This window comes from Anas acuta, chromosome 8, assembly GCF_963932015.1.
Source record: "Anas acuta chromosome 8, bAnaAcu1.1, whole genome shotgun sequence".
Taxonomy (NCBI): domain Eukaryota; kingdom Metazoa; phylum Chordata; class Aves; order Anseriformes; family Anatidae; genus Anas; species Anas acuta.
The window spans coordinates 98,279-119,102 of NC_088986.1; the positions used below are offsets into that span (position 1 = coordinate 98,279).

General features: G+C 38.4%; 1 protein-coding gene across 2 annotated transcripts in view; it reads left to right on the forward strand.

The window, feature by feature from the left end:
- SLC44A5 (solute carrier family 44 member 5) overlaps positions 1-20,824 on the forward strand; it is an 89,671-nt gene that overhangs the window by 15,731 nt on the left and 53,116 nt on the right. Inside the window, exon 1 of one of the 2 annotated variants that reach the window (XM_068690322.1) lies at positions 17,552-18,172. The exons of the other annotated variant lie outside the window; for it this stretch is intronic. Coding sequence (XP_068546423.1) covers positions 18,136-18,172 — 37 coding nt within the window. The 5' untranslated portion in view covers positions 17,552-18,135. Of the gene's footprint in view, positions 1-17,551; positions 18,173-20,824 lie in introns of those variants that run through there. 2 annotated transcript variants of the gene reach the window in all.

Here is a 20,824-nt window from a genome sequence, read left to right on the forward strand (position 1 = left end):
ATGCCTTCTTCGCCTCAGTCTTTAGCGGCAATACTGGTTGTTCTCTGGATACCCAGTACCCTGAGCTGGTGGAAGGGGATGGGGAGCAGGATGTGGCCCTCACTATCCACGAAGAACTGGTTGGTGACCTGGTACGGCACTTGGATGTGCACAAGTCGATGGGGCCGGATGGGATCCACCCAAGGGTACTGAGAGGACTGGCAAAGGAGCTGGCCAAGCCGCTTACCATCATTTATCAACAGTCCTGGCTCTCGGGGGAGGTCCCAGTTGACTGGCGGCTAGCAAATGTGACGCCCATCTACAAGAAGGGCCGGAGGACTGACCTGGGAAACTACAGGCCTGTCAGTTTGACCTCAGTGCCAGGGAAGTTCATGGAGCAGATTATCTTGAGAGTCATCACGCAGCACTTGCAGGACAAGCAGGTGATCAGGCCCAGTCAGCATGGGTTTATGAAAGGCAGGTCCTGCTTGATGAACCTGATCTCCTTCTATGACAAAGTGACGCGCTGGGTGGATGAGGGAAAGGCTGTGGATGTGGTCTAACTTGACTTCATCAGGGCTTTTGACACCGTCTCCCACAGCATTCTCCTCAAGAAACTGGCTGCTCTTGCCTTGGACTGGCGCACGCTTCATTGGGTTAGAAACTGGCTGGATAGCCGGGCCCAAAGGGTCGTGGTAAATGGAGTCAAATCCAGTTGGAGGCCAGTCACTAGTGGTGTTCCCCAGGGCTTGGTGCTGGGGCCGGTCCTCTTTAATATCTTCATCGATGATCTGGACGAGGGCATTGAGTGCACCCTCAGTAAGTTCGCAGATGACACCAAGTTAGGTGCGTGTGTCGATCTGCTCGAGGGTAGGAAGGCTCTGCAGGAGGATCTGGATAGGCTGCACCGATGGGCTGAGGTCAACTGCATGAAGTTCAACAAGGCCAAGTGCTGGGTCCTCCACCTGGGGTACAATAACCCCAAGCAGAGCTACAAGCTGGGAGATGAGTGGTTGGAGAGCTGCCAGACAGAGAAGGACCTGGGAGTGATGGTGGACAGTCGGCTGAATATGAGCCAGCAGTGTGCTCAGGTGGCCAAGAAGGCCAACAGCATCCTGGCTTGCATAAGAAACAGTGTGACCAGCAGGGCTAGGGAGGTGATCGTCCCCCTGTACTCGGCCCTGGTGAGGCCGTACCTCGAGTACTGTGTTCAGTTTTGGGCCCCTCGCTACAAGAAGGACATCGAGGTGCTTGAGCGGGTCCAGAGAAGGGCGACGAAGCTGGTGAGGGGCCTGGAGAACAAGTCCTATGAGGAGTGGCTGAGGGAGCTGGGCTTGTTCAGCCTGGAGAAGGGGAGCCTCAGGGGCGACCTTATCGCTCTCTACAGATACCTCAAATGAGGCTGTAGCGAGGTGGGGGTTGGCCTGTTCTCCCACGTGCCTGGTGACAGGACGAGGGGGAATGGGCTCAAGTTGCGCCAGGGGAGTTTTAGGTTAGATCTTAGGAAGAACTTCTTTACTGAAAGGGTTGTTAGACATTGGAATGGGCTGCCCAGGGAAGTGGTGGAGTCACCATCCCTGGAAACCTTTAAAAGACATTTAGATGTAGAGCTTAGTGATATGGTTTAGTGGGGACTGTTAGTGTTAGGTCAGAGGTTGGACTCGATGATCTTGAGGTCTCTTCCAACCTAGAAATTCTGTGATTCTGTGATTCTGTAATTATATTAACCATATTTTTGTCTTTTCACAATGTGTAATGGCACATAAATGACCTCTAAGTCATCAAACACAGTGGTTTGAAATTAGGGAATTTATAATGGTGAGAGTGTTCTGATGCTAATTAGCTCTAGTGTGAACACTTACACTGGAGGTCAGCTGTTGTGAGTTTTGTCATCTGTTAATGGAAAACACTACAGATTGTGAAATGGCTGATGAATCTACCAACTTTCCATTGTCTCACAACAGATGAATGTGTATTACTTGAGTAATCTTCTGTGTAGATAATGCTCTTCTGATTCAGACTTGTAGAATCCCATGTGACCAATCAACAGACCCCAACAGATGAAGATATTTCAGAAAAGATGGGCAAGAGTGAATTCAGGGAAGAACAAAAAGAATGAGCATAACTTGTCACTAGAAAAGCTGATCTTGCCTCAACAAAGAGGACTCTGGGGTAACCTTTGTTTTTGATATACAGTGGGTCACAGAGTTGTTTAAGTGGCCTTTTCTGAGATAAATCATAGACAGTAATATCTTTCTGAGCTAGCCAGACCAGCATGCAACATGGGAAAATGTATATGTGTCTCAGCCCATTATCAAGTATAAAAACTGACCACCCAACAAAAGAGATTTGAAGAAACCATCATGCTTGAGCTGGCTTTGACCCACATATTCTTTCCTAGTGACTGGGGATGCTTGGCATCCTGTTGGTGGAATGTATGGACACTGGTAATAGGAATCATATTTGTAACATTATTCCAACTGTATATTGAAATATACAATAAATATACAAAATTCTACCCTTCTTTAAAAAGGGTGGAAAGGAGGACCCAGGGAACTACAGACCAGTGAGCCTTACCTCTGTACTTGGCAAGATCATGGAAAAGATCCTCCTGGAAGCAATGTTGAGGCACATTCAAGACAAAGAGGTGATCCTAAAGTTCTACTATTGGGGAATATCTAGAATATTTTGATCAGGGAGTATTAAACTCTGACACTAATGGACTCTGACACGCTGTGCTGGGTCTGTGTGGGATGGAGTTAACTTTCCCTGCAACAGCCCATACGGTGCTGTGGTCTGCACTTGTAGCTGGAACAGCACTGGTATCACACCAGCGTTGTGTCTATTGCTGCGTAGCACTGGCATCGCATCAGGACTCCCTTCCAAGCCAAGAGCCAGCAGGCTGGGGGTGGGCAAGTGATGGGGAGGAGACATCACCAGGGCAGCTGACCTAAACTGAACAAATGGATATTCCATGCCAAATGATGTCATATTCAGCAATAAAAGGTGGGAAAGGGGGGAGGGGGGGGGCTCTTGTTGTGGAAGTGTCTGTCCTCCTAAACAACCACTATGCGTATTGAGGCCCTGCTTCCCAGGATGTGGCCTAACATTGCTCATTGATGAGAATCTTTTACGTTAATCAGCAAATTTGTCCTCAAAAATTGGTAACACAGACAAGGATTAAGCTTAAGTAAGCAAACCTGTCTTGCTCCTCACTCTCCTTTGTGACTGTCTGTCCTGTTTATGTGAATGAAGAGACCAACCTTAGTAACAGGGACATTTTTACCAGCAAACTTTGACTCAAAATATTGTGAACAGATAAGGAGAGTGTGGAAAGGAAAAAGCAATTTCACATGAGATTGAACAGAGAGCATTAAAAGGCAAGAGGAAATTGTTCAAAGATAATGTATTATTGCCAAAGACAATGGCACTAGTCATGATATTAAAGGTACAATGATGAACCAAACAATGAAAATAAAGTAATAATACAGTGTAAGAAATAACCAAATATATGGAAGACCTTAAGGGACTTCAGGTAAGGAGGAAAAAAAGGAAGAGGAAGCAAGAAAAACTGAGGGAAAGAGCAAAGGGAAAGATATGCAGAAAAGATCTGTTAAAAAGTCACAAAATCCCAGACCGGTTGATGTTAGCAGGGACCTCTGAGGATCATCGGGTCTGATCCCCCTGCTCGGGCAGGGCCACCCAGACAGAGCAGGCTGCCCTGGACCAGATGGCTTTTGATTATTTCCAAGGCCTGGCTTTTCGGCCTGTTTTCAGTCCACCTCACTGTCTGCTTATCCATCCCATACTTAACAGTTTGTCTATGAGGATCTTATGGGAGACAGTGCTCTACACTCATCTATCAGGCCAGTCATTGCATCATAAAAGGTTAGGAAACTGGTTGAATATGACTTTCCCTTGGTGAATCCATGCTGACTGCTCCTGATGATTTTCTTGTTCTTCATGTGTCTGGAAATGTTTTCCAAGATTAGCTACTCCAGCCACTTTTTTTTTTTTTATACATGAACTATCAGTTTCATCCTTAGTTTTCTTCCTAAATTCGACACATGAATTCTCACACAGTTCTTACTGAATTCAATAAGATACAAAGTTAGAATTATCCCTTTTAATATTATGGTACCTCTGCTGTAGTACTTTTTCATATTGCTTTTAAAAAGTCTGTATTATTGTATTTTTCTTATCAGTTTATTAGATTACAGAGAATATTGTAAATAATTTTGCTGAGTTTCTGTTCTACCATGGTTATGGTTCTTAACACAGCTTCATGGAGGAACAAAATGATGGCATGTAGAATCATTTTTTCTTTTAAGCTCTTCAGGGCATGGATTCTGCTTGCATATCTATTTTTGCAATCATAGAATGGTTTGGGTTGGAAAGGACCTAAAAGATCATCTAGTTCCAACTTACCTGCCATGGGCAGGGACACTTTCCACTAGACCAGATTGCTCAAAGCCTCATCCAACCTGGCCTTGAACACTTCCAGGGATGGGGCACCCACAGCTTCTCTGGGCAACCTGTCCCAGTGCCTCAAGCACCTCCAGTGTGATCTCTATCAAATGTCGAACACTGCTTTTGAAATGATCCTTTTAGCTATTAAAAATCTTTATTAGTTTTCTCATGTTGAATTATGCATAGATATATGAATAACCATCATTTAGTTTATTCTAATTTGTGTTCCCATGAAGGCTTTTCTTGGTTCTATATCTGTCTTTCTGACTGCATCAGCTGATGCTCAGTGGTGGGTTCTCCAAACTAGTTTTTAGGCCACTGTTTTTCTCCTTGAAGTCTTTTTCCCTAAGATCACTGACATCATGAACCATTTTTACTCAGTGGACTCCAAAATACGGAACACAACTTTTTAGACCCAGATTAACTTTTGAGTAGAGTTTCACTTATGCTATGAAAAAACTGTCATTGATATCAGTAAACTTCAGACTTCTTTTCTTCCCATTTTCTCCTCTGTAGTGCAAATTAAAATTGCAGTAATAAATAATAAAAACCTGAATATCTCAAGTAGTCCAGTTTGCCACTATGATGTTCAAAAAAAGGTAGATCAACCAGAAATCTGTAAGTATCTGCTTCGTATCAGTAAAATAGTGACAGGACCACTGTACTCTTGTAGGTAGTTGATAAATTTGGAATCGTTTGTCAAGCACTCAAAGAGTCAAATAAAGGTTATAGAAATTTCATATGAAAATTATAAGGTCAGTGTGAATTTAAGATATCATGGTAAACCAGGTTTGAGACTCTGACAAATGTCATGAATTTGGAATAACAGGTAATTGTATGCTAAAAGGAAAGCGTATACTTAAAATTAAACCCATTTCTAAATACTTTCTTGAGTTAGGCTATAATTAAGAGGATAGAAGAAATATTTCCTCAGATGGAATATGAATATCACAGTATAACTATTATGAGTTGCACTTACATTTACACTGAGAGGCCTGATCAAGTTTAAGTAGGTACCATTAATTCTAACATTTATTAACCTTTTAGATCTTTTAGCATTAACTGTGTGTATTTTCAGGGGCTGCTGTAGTCTTTAGCTTACATGGTTTGTGCTATTGATGCATGTCTACCCATGTAATGTATAAATATTAACCGAAAAAATATATATTTTTTTGTTAGTAGTAATTCTTATTTTATTTGTCACTCCAGATACAACCAGATGGACATATTGGAGTCAGCCATTTCTTAGAACCTGAGGCATCTGACTGAGGCAACAAGTGACAAGTGACTATTATTTAACATGTCTTTTACTTTGATAAATGACTGACCTTCTTAAAGGAGAGTTGTGTTTTACAATAAAGTTTCTATCAGGAATGTGCCTAGGGACTTCAGATCTAGACTAGAGATCACTGGCATTGTAAGTTCACATAAAGGAGATTTTGCTAAATTCTAAGTTTAATACCTGTAAAAAGAAACTAAGCTATATTAAAGCAAATATACAATTTCAGCATTATTTTATGTGTCTTTATTAACTGGATGTGAATGAACATAAATGATAGAGAAAAAAAAAAGAGAAAAAGAAATCAGGTACAAATACAATAGTAAAGGATTATAGTTGCCATAGAATATGTGCTATCTTGAGCTACTTTACAGTATTACAACATATTTTTTTCTTTGTTTCTCTTTATTTGTTGTAGTTGTAACTGAAATAGTGTTTGACTACATGTGGGTTTTGGAAATAGAAACCGAATTCTGCAATACCATAGTCCCGGTGGGAAAAAAAAAAAAAGGAAAAAAAAAGAGAATTTTGGGGAGTATGTATTCACTTTCTTTAAAAACAAGCCAAACCCCTAGAATATATTTTGGGGGCAGTAATTTACCTGGGAACTGGATAGAAGTATGAACTTCTTCCAGTTACCTTCAGAGTTACTTTCCTGATCAAATGGTTCCAGAATCAGGCCCCAGATACTGTATATTTCCCCTAACACAATGGCAATGAGAAGTTTGCATCATAATGATTTCTGAAGCAAATCTGTTCAGTGAAACACAAAGGATGTAGGAGTATGTCTATGTATTTCTGTCGTCATCAGCCCATAAAGTGTATCCATTAATCTCCAGACTTGCTTACATGGCTGCCATACATCACCTGAGGTGCTATTATTCATGCTTGCATGCACCTGTTTCCTCATGTCCTGGAACAGCTCTGTGAGGCCTTGCGGTGAAAGTTGAGCCAGCTGCTAACCAAACCTGTTTGTTTTGAGGTATTTCTCACTCTGATCAAACCTGGCTGTTACTTCCCATGGACCTGCAAGAACACTACCATTAGCACAAGGAAAGAGATCTGGAGCGGGGTGGCTAGGGTGCAAGACCCTTGAGTCCTACTTCTTAAGTCAATCATCTCTCAACCTGTTCTTAAGTCAGTTATGTCTCAGATCAGAAACAGCCTCTCCCAGCAAACATATGTATATGATTGCTGTCTTAACAGAACAGTCCTTTCTGGTAGAAAGGAAGTGTTTTGTCTGCTAGCTAAGTATAGGTGGTGCAAGTGTTGCCATGTATCATGCAATGATACATGGATACATGTCACCTTGGAGTGTTAAAATCTTGCATATCAGAATCACAGTGAAGAAAATCTCTCCAATTACATTATTTAATTGTTAATAATTAACAAAAATTACTTAACTATACATATGTGTATGCACACAGACACATGGAAACAAATAAAATAGGTAAAATACAATCATTATAAAATTGCTAGTAGTAGTTTTTGTTTTTCTTTGCAGATTTGGAATATTTAGTGAGAGTTAAGAATAAATTTTAATTAACGTATTTCACATATATAGTATAGATATAGTAGTATCTTTCTCTTTGATTACTTTTTTTTTTTTTTAAGAGATTAGTGGATAAATAGAATACTAATGAAAAAAGTTTGCTATAATTACATACTGTAAAATCTTCCCTTCACACACTGACGTTTTAGAGTTGCAATACCTTTTGTTACTCTCAACCAGAGGATTATCAAAATTAATGCTACAGTGTGGTGGTCAGCATCGAAGGCAAATTCAGATTGCAGGCTATGAAATTTATGTTGGTGTGCAGTTCCCTCAAGATCTCAAGAGGTTAGGTTCATGTACAAAGCTATTCTGTAAGCTCAATTCTAATTTAATCATGGTAGTTAGAGGCCATGGAAAGAGTGCTAGGACCTGCCCTTTCTGTAAGTAAATATGTCCTCACAGCACTTTGTAAGTGTACCAGTGGGAAAGACAAAGTATAATTCTTCATTGCACCAGTAATAGAGGTACTGGCCACAGAAGCCTGCCTTACTTCTATAAACTTTAATGTAGTGAAGTGTGTTAGAAGCATCTTCATTGCTGACTATTAGCTGTGTGATGATCTGAACCAGCATTTGTGTTTGACATACTGCCCAGCTTTTGGATCCTTCTCTTCTTAAGATATTACTAAAGGCCATGCTACCATTCCTGTAACAGAAATGGACCTTGGGTTGGGTTAGCATTGAGGAACCTTTCTTTTGAACAGCATGTTGTTTAGATGGTACAACGTATTGTAGAAATGGTACTGCATGACTTATCTTGTCTAATTACATTTTCACTAATTCTACATACCTTATGGTTGATCCACATGTAATAAATAATTCTTAATACTGGATTTTACTTCTTTAATCATTCCAGTCTAGACTGAGCATTCAGGACTGATTTATTTATGCCACTGTGTCCATGAATTTACATTCAGATGTTTTCATTCTAAACTGGTATGCCAATAGTATGAGAAAACAGAATCATAGAATCATTTAGGCTGGAAAAGACCCTTAAAATCATAAAATCCAGCCATCACCTATCATTACCAAATCCACCACTAAACTCTATCCCTAAGTGCTACATCTACACGTCTTTTAAATACCTTTAGGGATGGCAACTCCACCACTGCCCTGGGTGGCCCATTCCAATGCCCAACCACCCTTTCTGTGAAGAAATTCTTCCTGACATCCAATCTAAACCTCCCCTGGGGCAAGTTGAGGCCGTTTTCTTGTGTCCTATCCTTTGTCATCTGAGAAAAGACTGACACCCACCTCACTACAACCTTCTACCAAGTTGAAGATAGCGATGTGGTCCCCCCTCAGCCTTCTTTTCTCAAGACTAAACAATCCTAGTTGCCTCAGCTGATCCTAATATGTCTTGTTTTCTAGTCCATTCATCAGCTTCATTGTACCTAATATACCTAATACCTACATGTACTTAATTGCCTCATTAAATCCATTAAAACCAGTTATAATAAATTGAGTTTTGTGTATTTTGCTGTTGAAACTGAAGGTGGAATGTGAGCTAGCTCTAGGTGCTTTATAAAGTAACTTGACACCTGCATCTGGAAAGGGAGATTATTTTTATAAGGACTTCTATCAAAATGCACAGCACTCTGTGTAGAGGGTTGGGTGTACATCTCTGCAGCATGTGACTGCAAGTCAGCCTATGTACAGGTTAAAGACTCACCAATTGGTACTTCAGTAGACTAGCTAACATGCAGTTTTTCAGACTTTATCCTCTTACATTCAAAATCATTCAAATACTATTCCGCTCATTATTCAAATCATAATTATTATTTATTGTAGCACCTAATAATTAGTTGTATGGAGACATTATTTTCTGCTTCATTGTAACTATCTCATTAATCATGTATATTGGAAATACTGAGAAATTACGTTTAAGAAAGAAAACCTTTAACTAATATTGTTTTACTTTAATAATTTTTAGTCTTATTACCTAGGAATAGAACCTGGCTCAATGGATGCAGACCAACTTGGCATAATTTATGCATTTAAGGGTCTACAGGGACAGAAAAATCAGTAGTTACAATTGCTGCCTTTTGTCTAAGAACACATTTGGCTTTGTTTAAACTCAAGCTTTTGATTCCAGAGGAATTTTTATAAAGACAAAATAGAGAAAATAGTGGAAGTCTGTTCTTTATTAATAAGCATAAAAAACTTGGAACAAAGGGTCACTTTTGACCATTTCTGAGCAACTGCAAGTGATTATTTGCTCAAATAAATTCTTAAAGTGAATCTGCCTGTGTTATCATTTTGTGAATGCCTTCACTGTTCCATATACATAGAGCCATTGTTAGCACTGTTAAGACTGCAGAACACATCCTACAGTAAATGGCAGTAGTGTCAGAGATGAAGGCAAAAACAATGAAAATGTGGCTTTCCATTAAAATACTGGATCTAATTAACATAATCTTAAAAACTCCACTTGTAACTACATATCTAATGGTTCGAAAACAACTATGGAGAGCTGGTGTTCTGTTCATTATACCAGACATTGTGCTGTCTGTAGATTTTGTTCAGAAAGGCAGACATTCATGATCATCTTATGTACAGCGTTATACAAATTTCAACAAAAGCAACAATAGCCATGAGACACCAAATCTCTATTCGAATATTTTTGTATATAATTATTTATTATTAAAAAAAAAAAAAAGAGAAAAGAGTACTGCTACAAGGTGTGTATATCTGTATAGAGAATAGAAAGGGAATTAGCACATGTCTAATGATAAGACTTTTTAATCTTATCAGCGAGTCATTCATTTTCTGGACAAATCTATTTTTGACTAACATGGTAATTGGTCTAAAGCATAACCAGTTATTTTTGTGAACAGGAAATTATAGTCATTATCAAAGGTCAAAATGCACCGAAGTGCTAATTATTAAGTGGATTAGATTTTGTTAGTCCTAAAAGTGTATTGTGGAGGAGTATTACAAGTCTAATCTCTCCTTAACAATAAATTACAACTTGCTATAGAGCTGAGGGTTGTTTTGGGGTCTTGGTTGTAATTGTGAACTCATCAGTAACTAAACATGCTCAACAGACACATTCCCAGAGGACTGCTGAAATGAAAGAGCAGTACATGTTTGTGTAAGGCCAGGAATAGAGTCACAAAGACACAAGGAGCAAGAAAAGGAAAAAAAAAGAAAAAAAGAAAAAAAGAAAAAAAAGAGAGGTTAGCTGGCTTGAAAATCGGGACTTCTGAAAACTTTCTTTCAAGACACACTTAAAATCTAAAACGTTAGAACCTTATCTACAGCTTTTGTCTTCTGAGAGCTGGATATGTAATTATGACTGAGAAATGAAACAATAGTTACATTTCTGAATTATGGAACAGAATGAGAAATGAATGATTTTTTTATATATTTTTTTTAATGTGTTGAGCATTTTAACAACATTCATGACGTCTAATTTTCACAAAATATTAGTTCACTGGACAAATACAGCTAGCCAAAAACAGGCAAGTGTTGGCTATTAGTTTATATCACTGCTATTAGAAATGGCTGGTTATACAGAGGAGGACAGATCATCAAAACTATGCATTACTGTTTAGGCTCTGATTAGTGCAATTTCAGAATGGCTTTTGTGAATTAGACACTGGTTTATTCAGAAGGTTGTAGGTCTGACTGTTCTTGCAAATTTAGTGAATGTGTTTCATACAAATGAAATAGTGGCAGATAGACGATGTACACAAGGTCCAGAATAATCTAGCTTTTGTTTCCTTCATCTGACATTTTTCTATCTGAAAAATGTGTATAATTGTATTTCATTTCCCAGTAGAAACAGTAAAGTGGTGTAATTATTAATGTAAGATACATAATGTAGATAGTAATGTAATGTAATTATTATTAAGTAAAGACTGTTGTAATATCCTCCTTCTGAGGTTATGAAACCTATTTTCATGTAATTAAAGCGTTATTTTAAAGATGAATAGAAAAAGCCTCAGCTGGTATAGCGTTTTACATCATAAGGCAAACTAGAAAAGGTTGTAATGATGTGTAATGTTATAGTGCATTTAGGGCTAGAGAATCAGCTATGAGAAAAAAATCAGTCTGTCAACCCGGATCAACTGGAATGAAGTAGCCTGGAAGCTGAAACCTCTGTTGTTTTCTGATCCTTGGTAGAAAGCATTTGATTCTTATTTCTAAACTTTTTTTTTTTTTTTTTCAGTTAAAGCATCATCAAAGGCTTTATGTTTTAGATGCAGTTTTACTAAAGCACGAGAGAGCATTTCAAGGCCAAATACCCTTCCTAGCTTGCTTAATTAATAAACATGTTGATAAAAGGAGATATTTACCAAAACAGTAACATAAAAAAAAAAAAAAACGGTATGATATCAGCTTGCATTTTTCTACAGTTAAACCAGTCTTCTGTGCCCAATCTCATTTGGACAAAATGTCTTACAGAGTCATGGAATAGTTGAGGTTGGAAGGGACCTCTGGAGATTGTCTAGCTCAACTCCACTGCTTAAAGCTTGAACAGGTTACTCAGGGCTTTCCACAGCCAGCTTTTGAGCATCCACAAATTTCACAACTTCTCTGAGCAACCTGTTCCAGTGTTCAGTCACTGTAACAATAAAAACGTTTTTCTTATGATTCTTGTGTCTATGTTTGTGTTCATTGTCTCTTGTCCTTTTATTGGAACCACTGAGAAGAGTTTGTCTCTGTTTTCCTTACTCCTTCCCATCAAGCAATAAGATACCCTCTGAGCTTTTCCTTTTCAAGGCTAAACAGTATGACTTCTCTCAGCCCTTGCAACTGCTCTATCCTGTTTTGTGATGTAGTTAAATTTTGACTTCAGCGAGAACTTTGTTCACATACAGATTATGAAGTTTGGTCTGAGGTGAGCATGGAATGTGCTGAAGTACTCTTCACACACACTTGACTCCATTTTGGGAGCATAATAGCTGTCTTTGCTTGGAAATTCCATGGAACTTGTAGCTGCAGTAGTTCCAGGACAAGAATGAAGAATGGAAGTTAGGAGGCAAAAGAACAAAGTTTCATCTCTACAGAAGAATTTGGGGGAACAGCTAAAAAGCACATTGAAATACAAACATTAATTAAGTCCTGGAGGTGATCCAAACTGCCTGCAAACACTTCCGATGTTTAGAGATATATTGTAAACCCCCCACCTGCTATCACTGTTCTCGATGGCCTGGCAGTATTGCAGATGAGTGATCGATTAAGTAATAGTACATTAAACGCCTAAATTTTCAAGCCTACTTTCTGTGGGTAGTAACATGACAACTGGCATATTTCAAAACCTGCCCAGTATCCCATGGTGTCATTCGTATCAGAAGAATGTGAGATATGGACCTTTGAAATGTGATCACATCAGGCTAGTCAAATGGGCAACATGTCAATTGTACAAGTGCTACCTCAGGGAAAATGTTGTCATATTCATGGATGAACTGATGTACTAGGTATACGATGTGTTGTCATTCAGTCTGTCTTGTGGCTATGAACTGGAGAACATCATACTTCTTTAGATATTTGACTAATTAGGACAATGCTATAACATTGTTTGAAGTTTTGCATTTTTTATGCCTAACATATTTCTTGATTTTGTTACTATACTGGAAAAACTACACTGTCTGCATTCCCCATTGGGCTGTCACTGACCTTAGGACTCCCAGGTGATTCTGTCCATGGTATGTATGCATATAGTGCTTAGGGCCTGGGCTGCTTGGGAAGTAAAGGAGACTGACTGTATGATGGGTAAAACTGGCACAGTAGTTTGGCCCTTAAACAATTGTCTTTCATTCCCTCACCACCCCTCCAACTTCCCTCTTTTCCTCTCTTTTATCATGGCCTTCAGTAGGTGATACTTGTTTTGTGAGCAGTGCTGAATGCCCTCAGCTCCACTGTAGTCAGTGGCAGTCACTTTTTGAAACTTAGACTGAGTCTGGGTGGAGAACTGTTACTTCTGGTGTTTGCATGTGAAGACTTGCATCCTTGCAACTGTATAAAGAAAAGGACAACTAGGTGATGAGGTGGCCTGTTTGTCTCCCCATCCACCTCCTCTTCCCTCTGCACCCCTCAATTTTTCATAAGTCATGAACTGGTATCTGCAAGATCTTACAAAGTAGTACTGGATTCAAGTATCATTTGGCTTTCAACACAGCCTAGTTAATGAATACACCCTGAATGATTCTTGCCTCCCTAAGCAGTCCCTAAAACACGCAGTGGTGGCTGTCCATGGACAAATGGCTGGGGTGTAGTGGTCAGGCAGTGATAAAAATGAAATTCCAAAATTCAAAAAAAAAAAAAAAAAAAAAAAAAAAAGATGTAGTGGAAAGCTGATGGACAACTATAGGAGGAAAGGAGCATGGGAATCTGGAAATGAAGTGCAAGAACTGTGTGGGAGTGGTTAGAAAATGTAGGAGACATTTCAACTAATGTCATTTGTTCTGCTGTTGAACCACAACTTTTTTTTTTCCTTATGTGTTAATCTTTCTGAAAATTCCAGAGAGGGAATGAATTTATGCTAGTCTAATGCAGTAGCAAATGTATAGCACCATGAAGAGTCATTCCCTTGGCTGTAGCTTATTTAAGAATGTATTGGACTGTACATTAATAAAAATTTGCCTGTTCTGGTTTTTATTGCTCATTTCTGCAGTTCTGATTTTGTAAGTTGAAAAAAAAAAAAAAAGTTAAAAATATTTTGCTTAGAAATCTGGATGAGTTACTGTTGTCATATGGTAGAGGAAATGTTTTTTCATTACTGTTAATAGTTTTCCCCTTACATTATTACTATCAGTGCAAGCCAAGCCACCAGTTAGATCTTTTTGAAGCTTTGTATTTTGAGAATTTCTAGTAAGAAGAATTATGAGTACTTTTGGCATCTACCATGAAAAAAATTACTGCTGTGTAATGGCTTTATAAGATTTTTTGTTTTTGTTGATGCTAAAACATTAAAAGGAAGGAAGGGGAAATATTTTTTTCTCTCTGAAAGAAATAACTTACTGTTTTGACTGTGTGTTAAGTGTCAGGTATTGGAGTAGGGGAAGGATTCTTGGGTTCTCATAGCACTATGAGCTACCTGAATGTATACATAATTGCATTTTCTGACACAGTGACACTTGCAGCTGTGTAGAGTGCTTTTCCCACTTAAGGGAATGTCTTCCATCCCACTGTTCTGCAGAGTGGGGCTCAAGTTAGAACTCTTGCATCCTGAGTGGGAGGAGTGCGTTTGTACAGTAGGAGACAGACACCATCATCTCTTTTGGCATTTGCGTACTTAGGGAAAGAATGCCTTGTTTGTCTATGATAGAAACTCCAGCAAAGAGTCGCTGTGGATTTTGCCCAGAAATACCCAATACCCCTATGGAGGATTGAGCCGAAAATGTGCTTATTTATTCAGGGTTTTTCTGTTAGCTAGTTGGTCATTGTGTGCTTCAGTATGCTGGATACCTCTGCCTTGTTCTCAGACCTCTGTTTCAAATTAGATGGCCTAAGTGACACTGAGCTGTGGATTCCACTGCTAGAGCCCGGAGTCCCTTTTTAGCCCTGAATTTAATGACCTAATATTGGCATTTCTTATTATTTTACACCCTCCCCAACCCCTTCAGCTTCTCCTTGTACCATTTTGTTCAACCTAAATAAATGTTTCATATGTGAAGGCAATTTTTTAACTTATTTTCAGATTCCTACTACATTGATTTATAATACTCAAGCTACTAGTGTTCATATGCATCTGTGGCTATATGAAGAAATGAGCAAGGGGTCTCTCCTGCTGTTCAGGGTCTCCAACAAACAAGACAGATGCATAATCTACCCTACCATGTAAGACAGGATCAAGACATTAAAACTCTAGTACAATTATTTAATGCAGTGATATTGCTAACTCACATTTCATTGTGTGGCATCATTTCACCAGGACTTTTTACGTGATTTTTAATTACTTGAACATATCTATTTACTCCACTAGGGGGAAGCAACACGCACAAGTAGAGCCCAACAGCTTTCTAAAAAAATACTCTTAAAAAGCCATGCTTATTCTAGCCACATGCACATGTAATTGTTGACCAACGCCAAGGAAGAAACCTGAAGATACTAATAGTTATTTAAACAGGAGTAGCATTTTATCAGAGTTGAGTAATATATTACTGGCAAACTGACATGTTAGTATTTAGCAGTGTCTGTTGTCTGTTCAGGGCCTTCTGTTACTGTATTACAATGTTATAATGAGATTAACTGAAGTAGCCTTTGACAGAGGTGCAAATGAGTAGGAGAACAGTAGAACCACAGAGCTGTAGTCATTTGCATTTTTTTGCTCCCTGCTCTCTCTCCCCCTTGTTTTTTTTTTTTTTTGTTTTTTTTTTTTTTTTTTTTTTGTTTTTTGTTTTTTGTTTTTTGTTTTGGCATTTCCCTAACAGCAAAGTAGCAGGAAGCCTAGCCTTGGGAGGTAGTTCAGCATGAGAATACAACCAATGGTTAATATTTTAGAAAAGATCAATTACATCCTTACCATACTCTGTTACTAATACTGGTTATGCTAAATATCTCATTCGGTAAACATTAGAACATTGCTGTGATGTTTTATAACAGCAAAATTGGCTGTCTGCATATCACAGCATATTTTGTGAACTAGATTTTGTGAATTAGATTTTGTCAATGTGTAGTATGTGGTTGAAAAAATTTATGTTTGCTATTTCAGCATGTAGTCCATTCCTGATTTGTAAAATTAATATAGGAATGAGTATATAACAGAATGCATTTCACTTTATAGAATTTACAATTGGTGTTTTAATCATATTTCACAGAAAGTGGAAATTTCACACTGGTCAGGATCACCACATTGGGATTCTGCTTGCTTGTAACTAAAAGAAGAGCTGGCTAGCTCATTAAGAAAAAATGTTTTGGTTTTACATAGTGAATACAATGCCTTGTATTTCATTTTAGTATATACGCATTACAGTATCTAATACAACAATGCTAAGACTTTCTAGCTCTAACTCATCTGTTCTATACTCCTGTGCTATGCAGAAATATGAAATGTATATTCCATTAAGAAAATAATTCAGTGAATGATGACACCTTCTACAGATACGGTTGACAACAATGAATATGCAGCAAACAGTTTATATTTTAGACTAAGATGTGGCAGAGTAAATCTTTTTTTTTAAATCTCCTTGCATGACTTGTACTTTGGGGGAGCTAGTCACGTGTATAGAGGAGGAAAGATTGGGTCAGCTGTGAAATTTAAGGAGTATTTTCTGTTACAACAGCACAGGCTCCAAAAGCACAATAATTGATGACAGTGTGATACCTTATCCTCGGTTAGTGAATCATCAGCATATTGCACAGAAAGCTGAATATGGTGCTTGCAGAAGTAACATTCAGACATTTTATTCCATGCCACGTTTCAGTTCTCTCTGAGATCTACCAATGTAACAGTTTGAAAACACTGATTTAAAACATGCAGTTTAATTATAGCTGCCTAGCCAAAAGTTAAAGTGTACCGTTAAGAGCATTATCCAAATGCCTGTTGAACACTGATAGGCATGGAATATCAACCACATCTCTAGGAAGCCTGTTCCGGTGTCTGACCACCCTCATGGTAAAGAAATTTTCCTAATGCCCAGTCTGAACCTCCGCATTGCATTTTGTGCTGTTCCCATGCATCCTGCCATCAGTTTCCAGAGAACAGAGTTCAGCACCTCCCTCTCCACTCCCCTCAGGGAGTTGCAGAGAGTAGTGAAGCTGCCTTTTGGCCTTCTTTTCTCCAGAGTAGACAAGGCAAGTGTCCTCAAGGCAAGTCTGTCATCATAGGACATGCTTTTCTGCCCTGTGACCAGCTCCGTTGCCCTCTGCTGGATGGTTTCAAGGACCTTGGCATCCTTTTTATGTTGCTGAGCCCAGAACTGCATGCAGTATTCAAGGTGAGGCCACGCTAATGCTAAATGTAGCAGGAGAATCACTTCTTGACCAGCTGGCAGTGCTGTGTTTAATGCACCACAAAATGCAGTTTGCACTTCTGGCTGCCAGTGCACACTGCTGGCTCATGTTGTTGAACCAGTATTGGTTCACAACCAAAATGTTGCTAGAAGAGGTAGCTGCAAAATGCCCTAATGCTAATAGATGTAGACTAAGGTAGAATTAGTTTCTGTGAAATTTCTGAAGTTTCATCAGTGAAAAAGAAATGTATTAATATGAATTATCTTTGTTATGAGATGCATAGGGCTGCAATCTATACACAAATGCCTGATGTCTACCCATAAAGGCAAAAATACAGCAGAGACACCTAATCACTCTCTCTATTTCTCATTTGCATTTGCTGTGGTATTAATTACCATAGCTAGTATACTTCTCAAACTGATAGAAATAGAAACCTTGTCCATTGATGGCTGAAATTGACATTCACTATAGAAATACTTGCAGTCAAATAATGGGCTATGATTATCTGACAGACAAAAAATGTTCTAGCAGAAAAAAAAGAAAAAAAAAAAAAGAAAAAAGAAAAAAAAGAGATTTTAGCTGTTACAAAAAGTCAAAATCCGAAAATTTATTTATGTGACATTTTATAAGTGGTTTCCAAGTGCAGACACTTCCCTTTCTATGTACATAGTGTAGGTTAATAAGAGCTAGTAAGAGTCATTCCTCTTTAATCACACTATCAGACTGGCTTGAAGTAGGTGGGCAAGGCACTGAGTCATATCTTTCTACTTAAGGAAATGCCTGCCTCCTTTGTGAATTTCCATTGTGATCGGAGAACTCTGTGACAATCAGCTTTACTTTAAATTGTATTTAAATAGTAATTTTGTGTATTTGTGCTTGCTGGGCAGAACGTGCCACCAACACAGGAGAACACAGTTAATATCTCACACAGACAACCTGCTAAAGTGATCATGAATGGGGATGAAGAAAACTACTATGGAAAACATGGTAATTTATGTGCTTTCTTAGAAAACAATTCATAAGGGCCTGATCTAAATCTCATTTAATTCAACTGGGTTATTTCTATAAACTTTAATAGACTGGGATACAGCCCCAAATGTGTGTTTTTATAACTTCCTCAATTATTAGCAATATCCTTATTTTTTCCAGCATAACATTTGAAAGTTTATTTAAATTGCAGATCAAAGGTAGACGGTATATGTTTGCCAATTTTTATTTAAGACAGGTAATTATTAGTCTTTTTTTAATTATCAAATTAATGCAGTAATAAAGTGCAATGTTTAATTTAATTTGCTGTTTGGAGTCAGAATTGGTAGATCAAATATCCTGTGAAATATTTATATTAATGGCATTATAATTCAAAATACAAAAGTATCCTATTAAGCAGCCCATGAAATAGATCTGCCTCGTCTGCAAAGGCTGTAATCTCAGTTTTTAATACTAGCAAAAAAATTACAGTAGTTATGCCACATCACTGCTTTCTTTCCTTACACCTTCCAAACTCCTGAAGCTTGGAATTTGCTTTCTAAATGTGATCTTTGGGCTTTTATAGTTAAGGAAGTGATTTACTTTTAACAGGAGATAACTATTAATAACATAAAATAAATGTTATTTTATTATTTTATGTTATTATTATTACATTATGTTATGTCATTTTAAAATAACATAAAATAATTTATCCCAACCCCTGAAGAATCTTCTCCATTTTTAAAAGAACGATATTAATTAAAAACAAAAAAAGTATGGGATTTTATTCCTAATTTAGAAAAAATGAGAATGAAGCAAACAACATATTGATTTATTTATTATTATTGTTTTGCATGAAAGTATATTCCCAGTTTCTATGTTTAAATCCAAGATTTAAAGTTCCTGCATTTAAATCCCAGTTTCTGCACCAGGGGCACAACAACCCCAAGCAGTGCTACAGAATGGGAGATAAGTGGTTAGAAAGCTGCCTGGGAGAGAAGAACCTGGGAGTACTGGTTGATAGTCAGCTGAATATGAGCCAGCAGTGTGCTCAGGTGGCCAAGAAGGCCAACAGCATCCTGGCTTGTATCAGAAACACTGTGACCAGCAGGGCTAGGGAGGTGATCGTCCCCCTGTACTCGGCTCGGGTGAGGCCGCACCTCGAGTACTGTGTTCAGTTTTGGGCCCCTCGCTACAAGAAGGACATTGAGGTGCTTGAGAGAGTCCAGAGAAGGGCAACGAAGCTGGTGAGGGGTCTGGAGAACAACTCTTATGAGGAGCAGCTGAGGGAGCTGGGGTTGTTCAGCCTGGAAGAGGCTCAGGGGTGACCTTATGACTCTATGTATTTACCTTAAAGGAGGCCGTAGCGAGGTGGGGGTTGGTCTATTCTTCCATGTGCCTGCTGACAGGTCGAGTGGGAATGGGTGAAAGTTGTGCCAGGGCAGGTTTAGAGGGCAGGTTTAGGTTGGATATTAGAAAGAACTTCTTTACTGAAAGGGTTGTTAGACATTGGAACGGGCTGCCCAGGGAAGTGGTTGAGTCACCATCCCTGGAGGTCTTTAAAAGACATTTAGATGTAGAGCTTAGGGATATGGTTTAGTGGAGGACTGGTTAGTGTTAGGTCAGAGGTTGGACTCGGTGATTTTGAAGGTCTCTTCCAACCTAGATGATTTTGTGGTTCTGTGATTCTGCTTATGTTTTGGTAAGGAATATTCCAGTGATGTTACAGACTACTTTGGTCAGTGAATTTTAATGTACTTTAGAATTTGTGTATAGTTACTCTTTCCTGTGTAAACTGCCACATTCTTTAATGGATTAATGTCAAGAGTTGCATTACAGAGGGGCACAGTTTAAGTATCATTGCACAGCAATGTGCCATGATAAACATATTGACTTCTGACAATGAAGAACAGTTCTTGGAAGAAGTTTGCCTTGCTGCAATAATTATACTGCTGTTAGTGAATAATACTATGTTACAGCATCCCTCTGCTTTCTTGATGGACAAGAAAGTTTCCATTTGAATCACAGCTCATTATCAGGAATGCTTTGTCTGTTTTTATTTTCTTGCCTATGAATTAGAGATACTAGTTTTTATTGTATCAGTATTATGAAGTTCACCTACACTTGTATATGTTCCACAAATATATACATCTTTTGACATGGATTTTCTTGTTTCCATTTCAGAATCAGGTATGATATAAATAACAAAACTTGAACTAGTTACAATGTTAGACACTCTGTTAGTAATGATTTTATTACAGTGAGAAGGACACTGCAATAAACATGTATCTTGCCCAACTTGTTATGTTATAAAACCATTCTATTTAATGGAGACATTCTGGAAACTCAGGAGATTGATTTGTCAACAGGCTTTCAACAGCACCGACTGACTGGAGAAACATCTATAAGCAAAATAAAAGTATGGGTTTCCCTGCTGAAAGCCTATCATATTTTTAAAAATCTAGCTTGTTCCAATGCCAAGAGGATCAGGTATCTATCTGAAAAGTAAATAATATGTAACACATTAGAAAAGATAAAGATGAAGAAGTATGTTCAAATAGGTTTGTGATGTGCTAGGTCTTGGCTGGCTGTAATCATAATTAGAGCAATGTGGGGCTGTATGTATCTCAAGAGATCCATTTGGCCATCTCCGTGCTGACACATGGTACATTT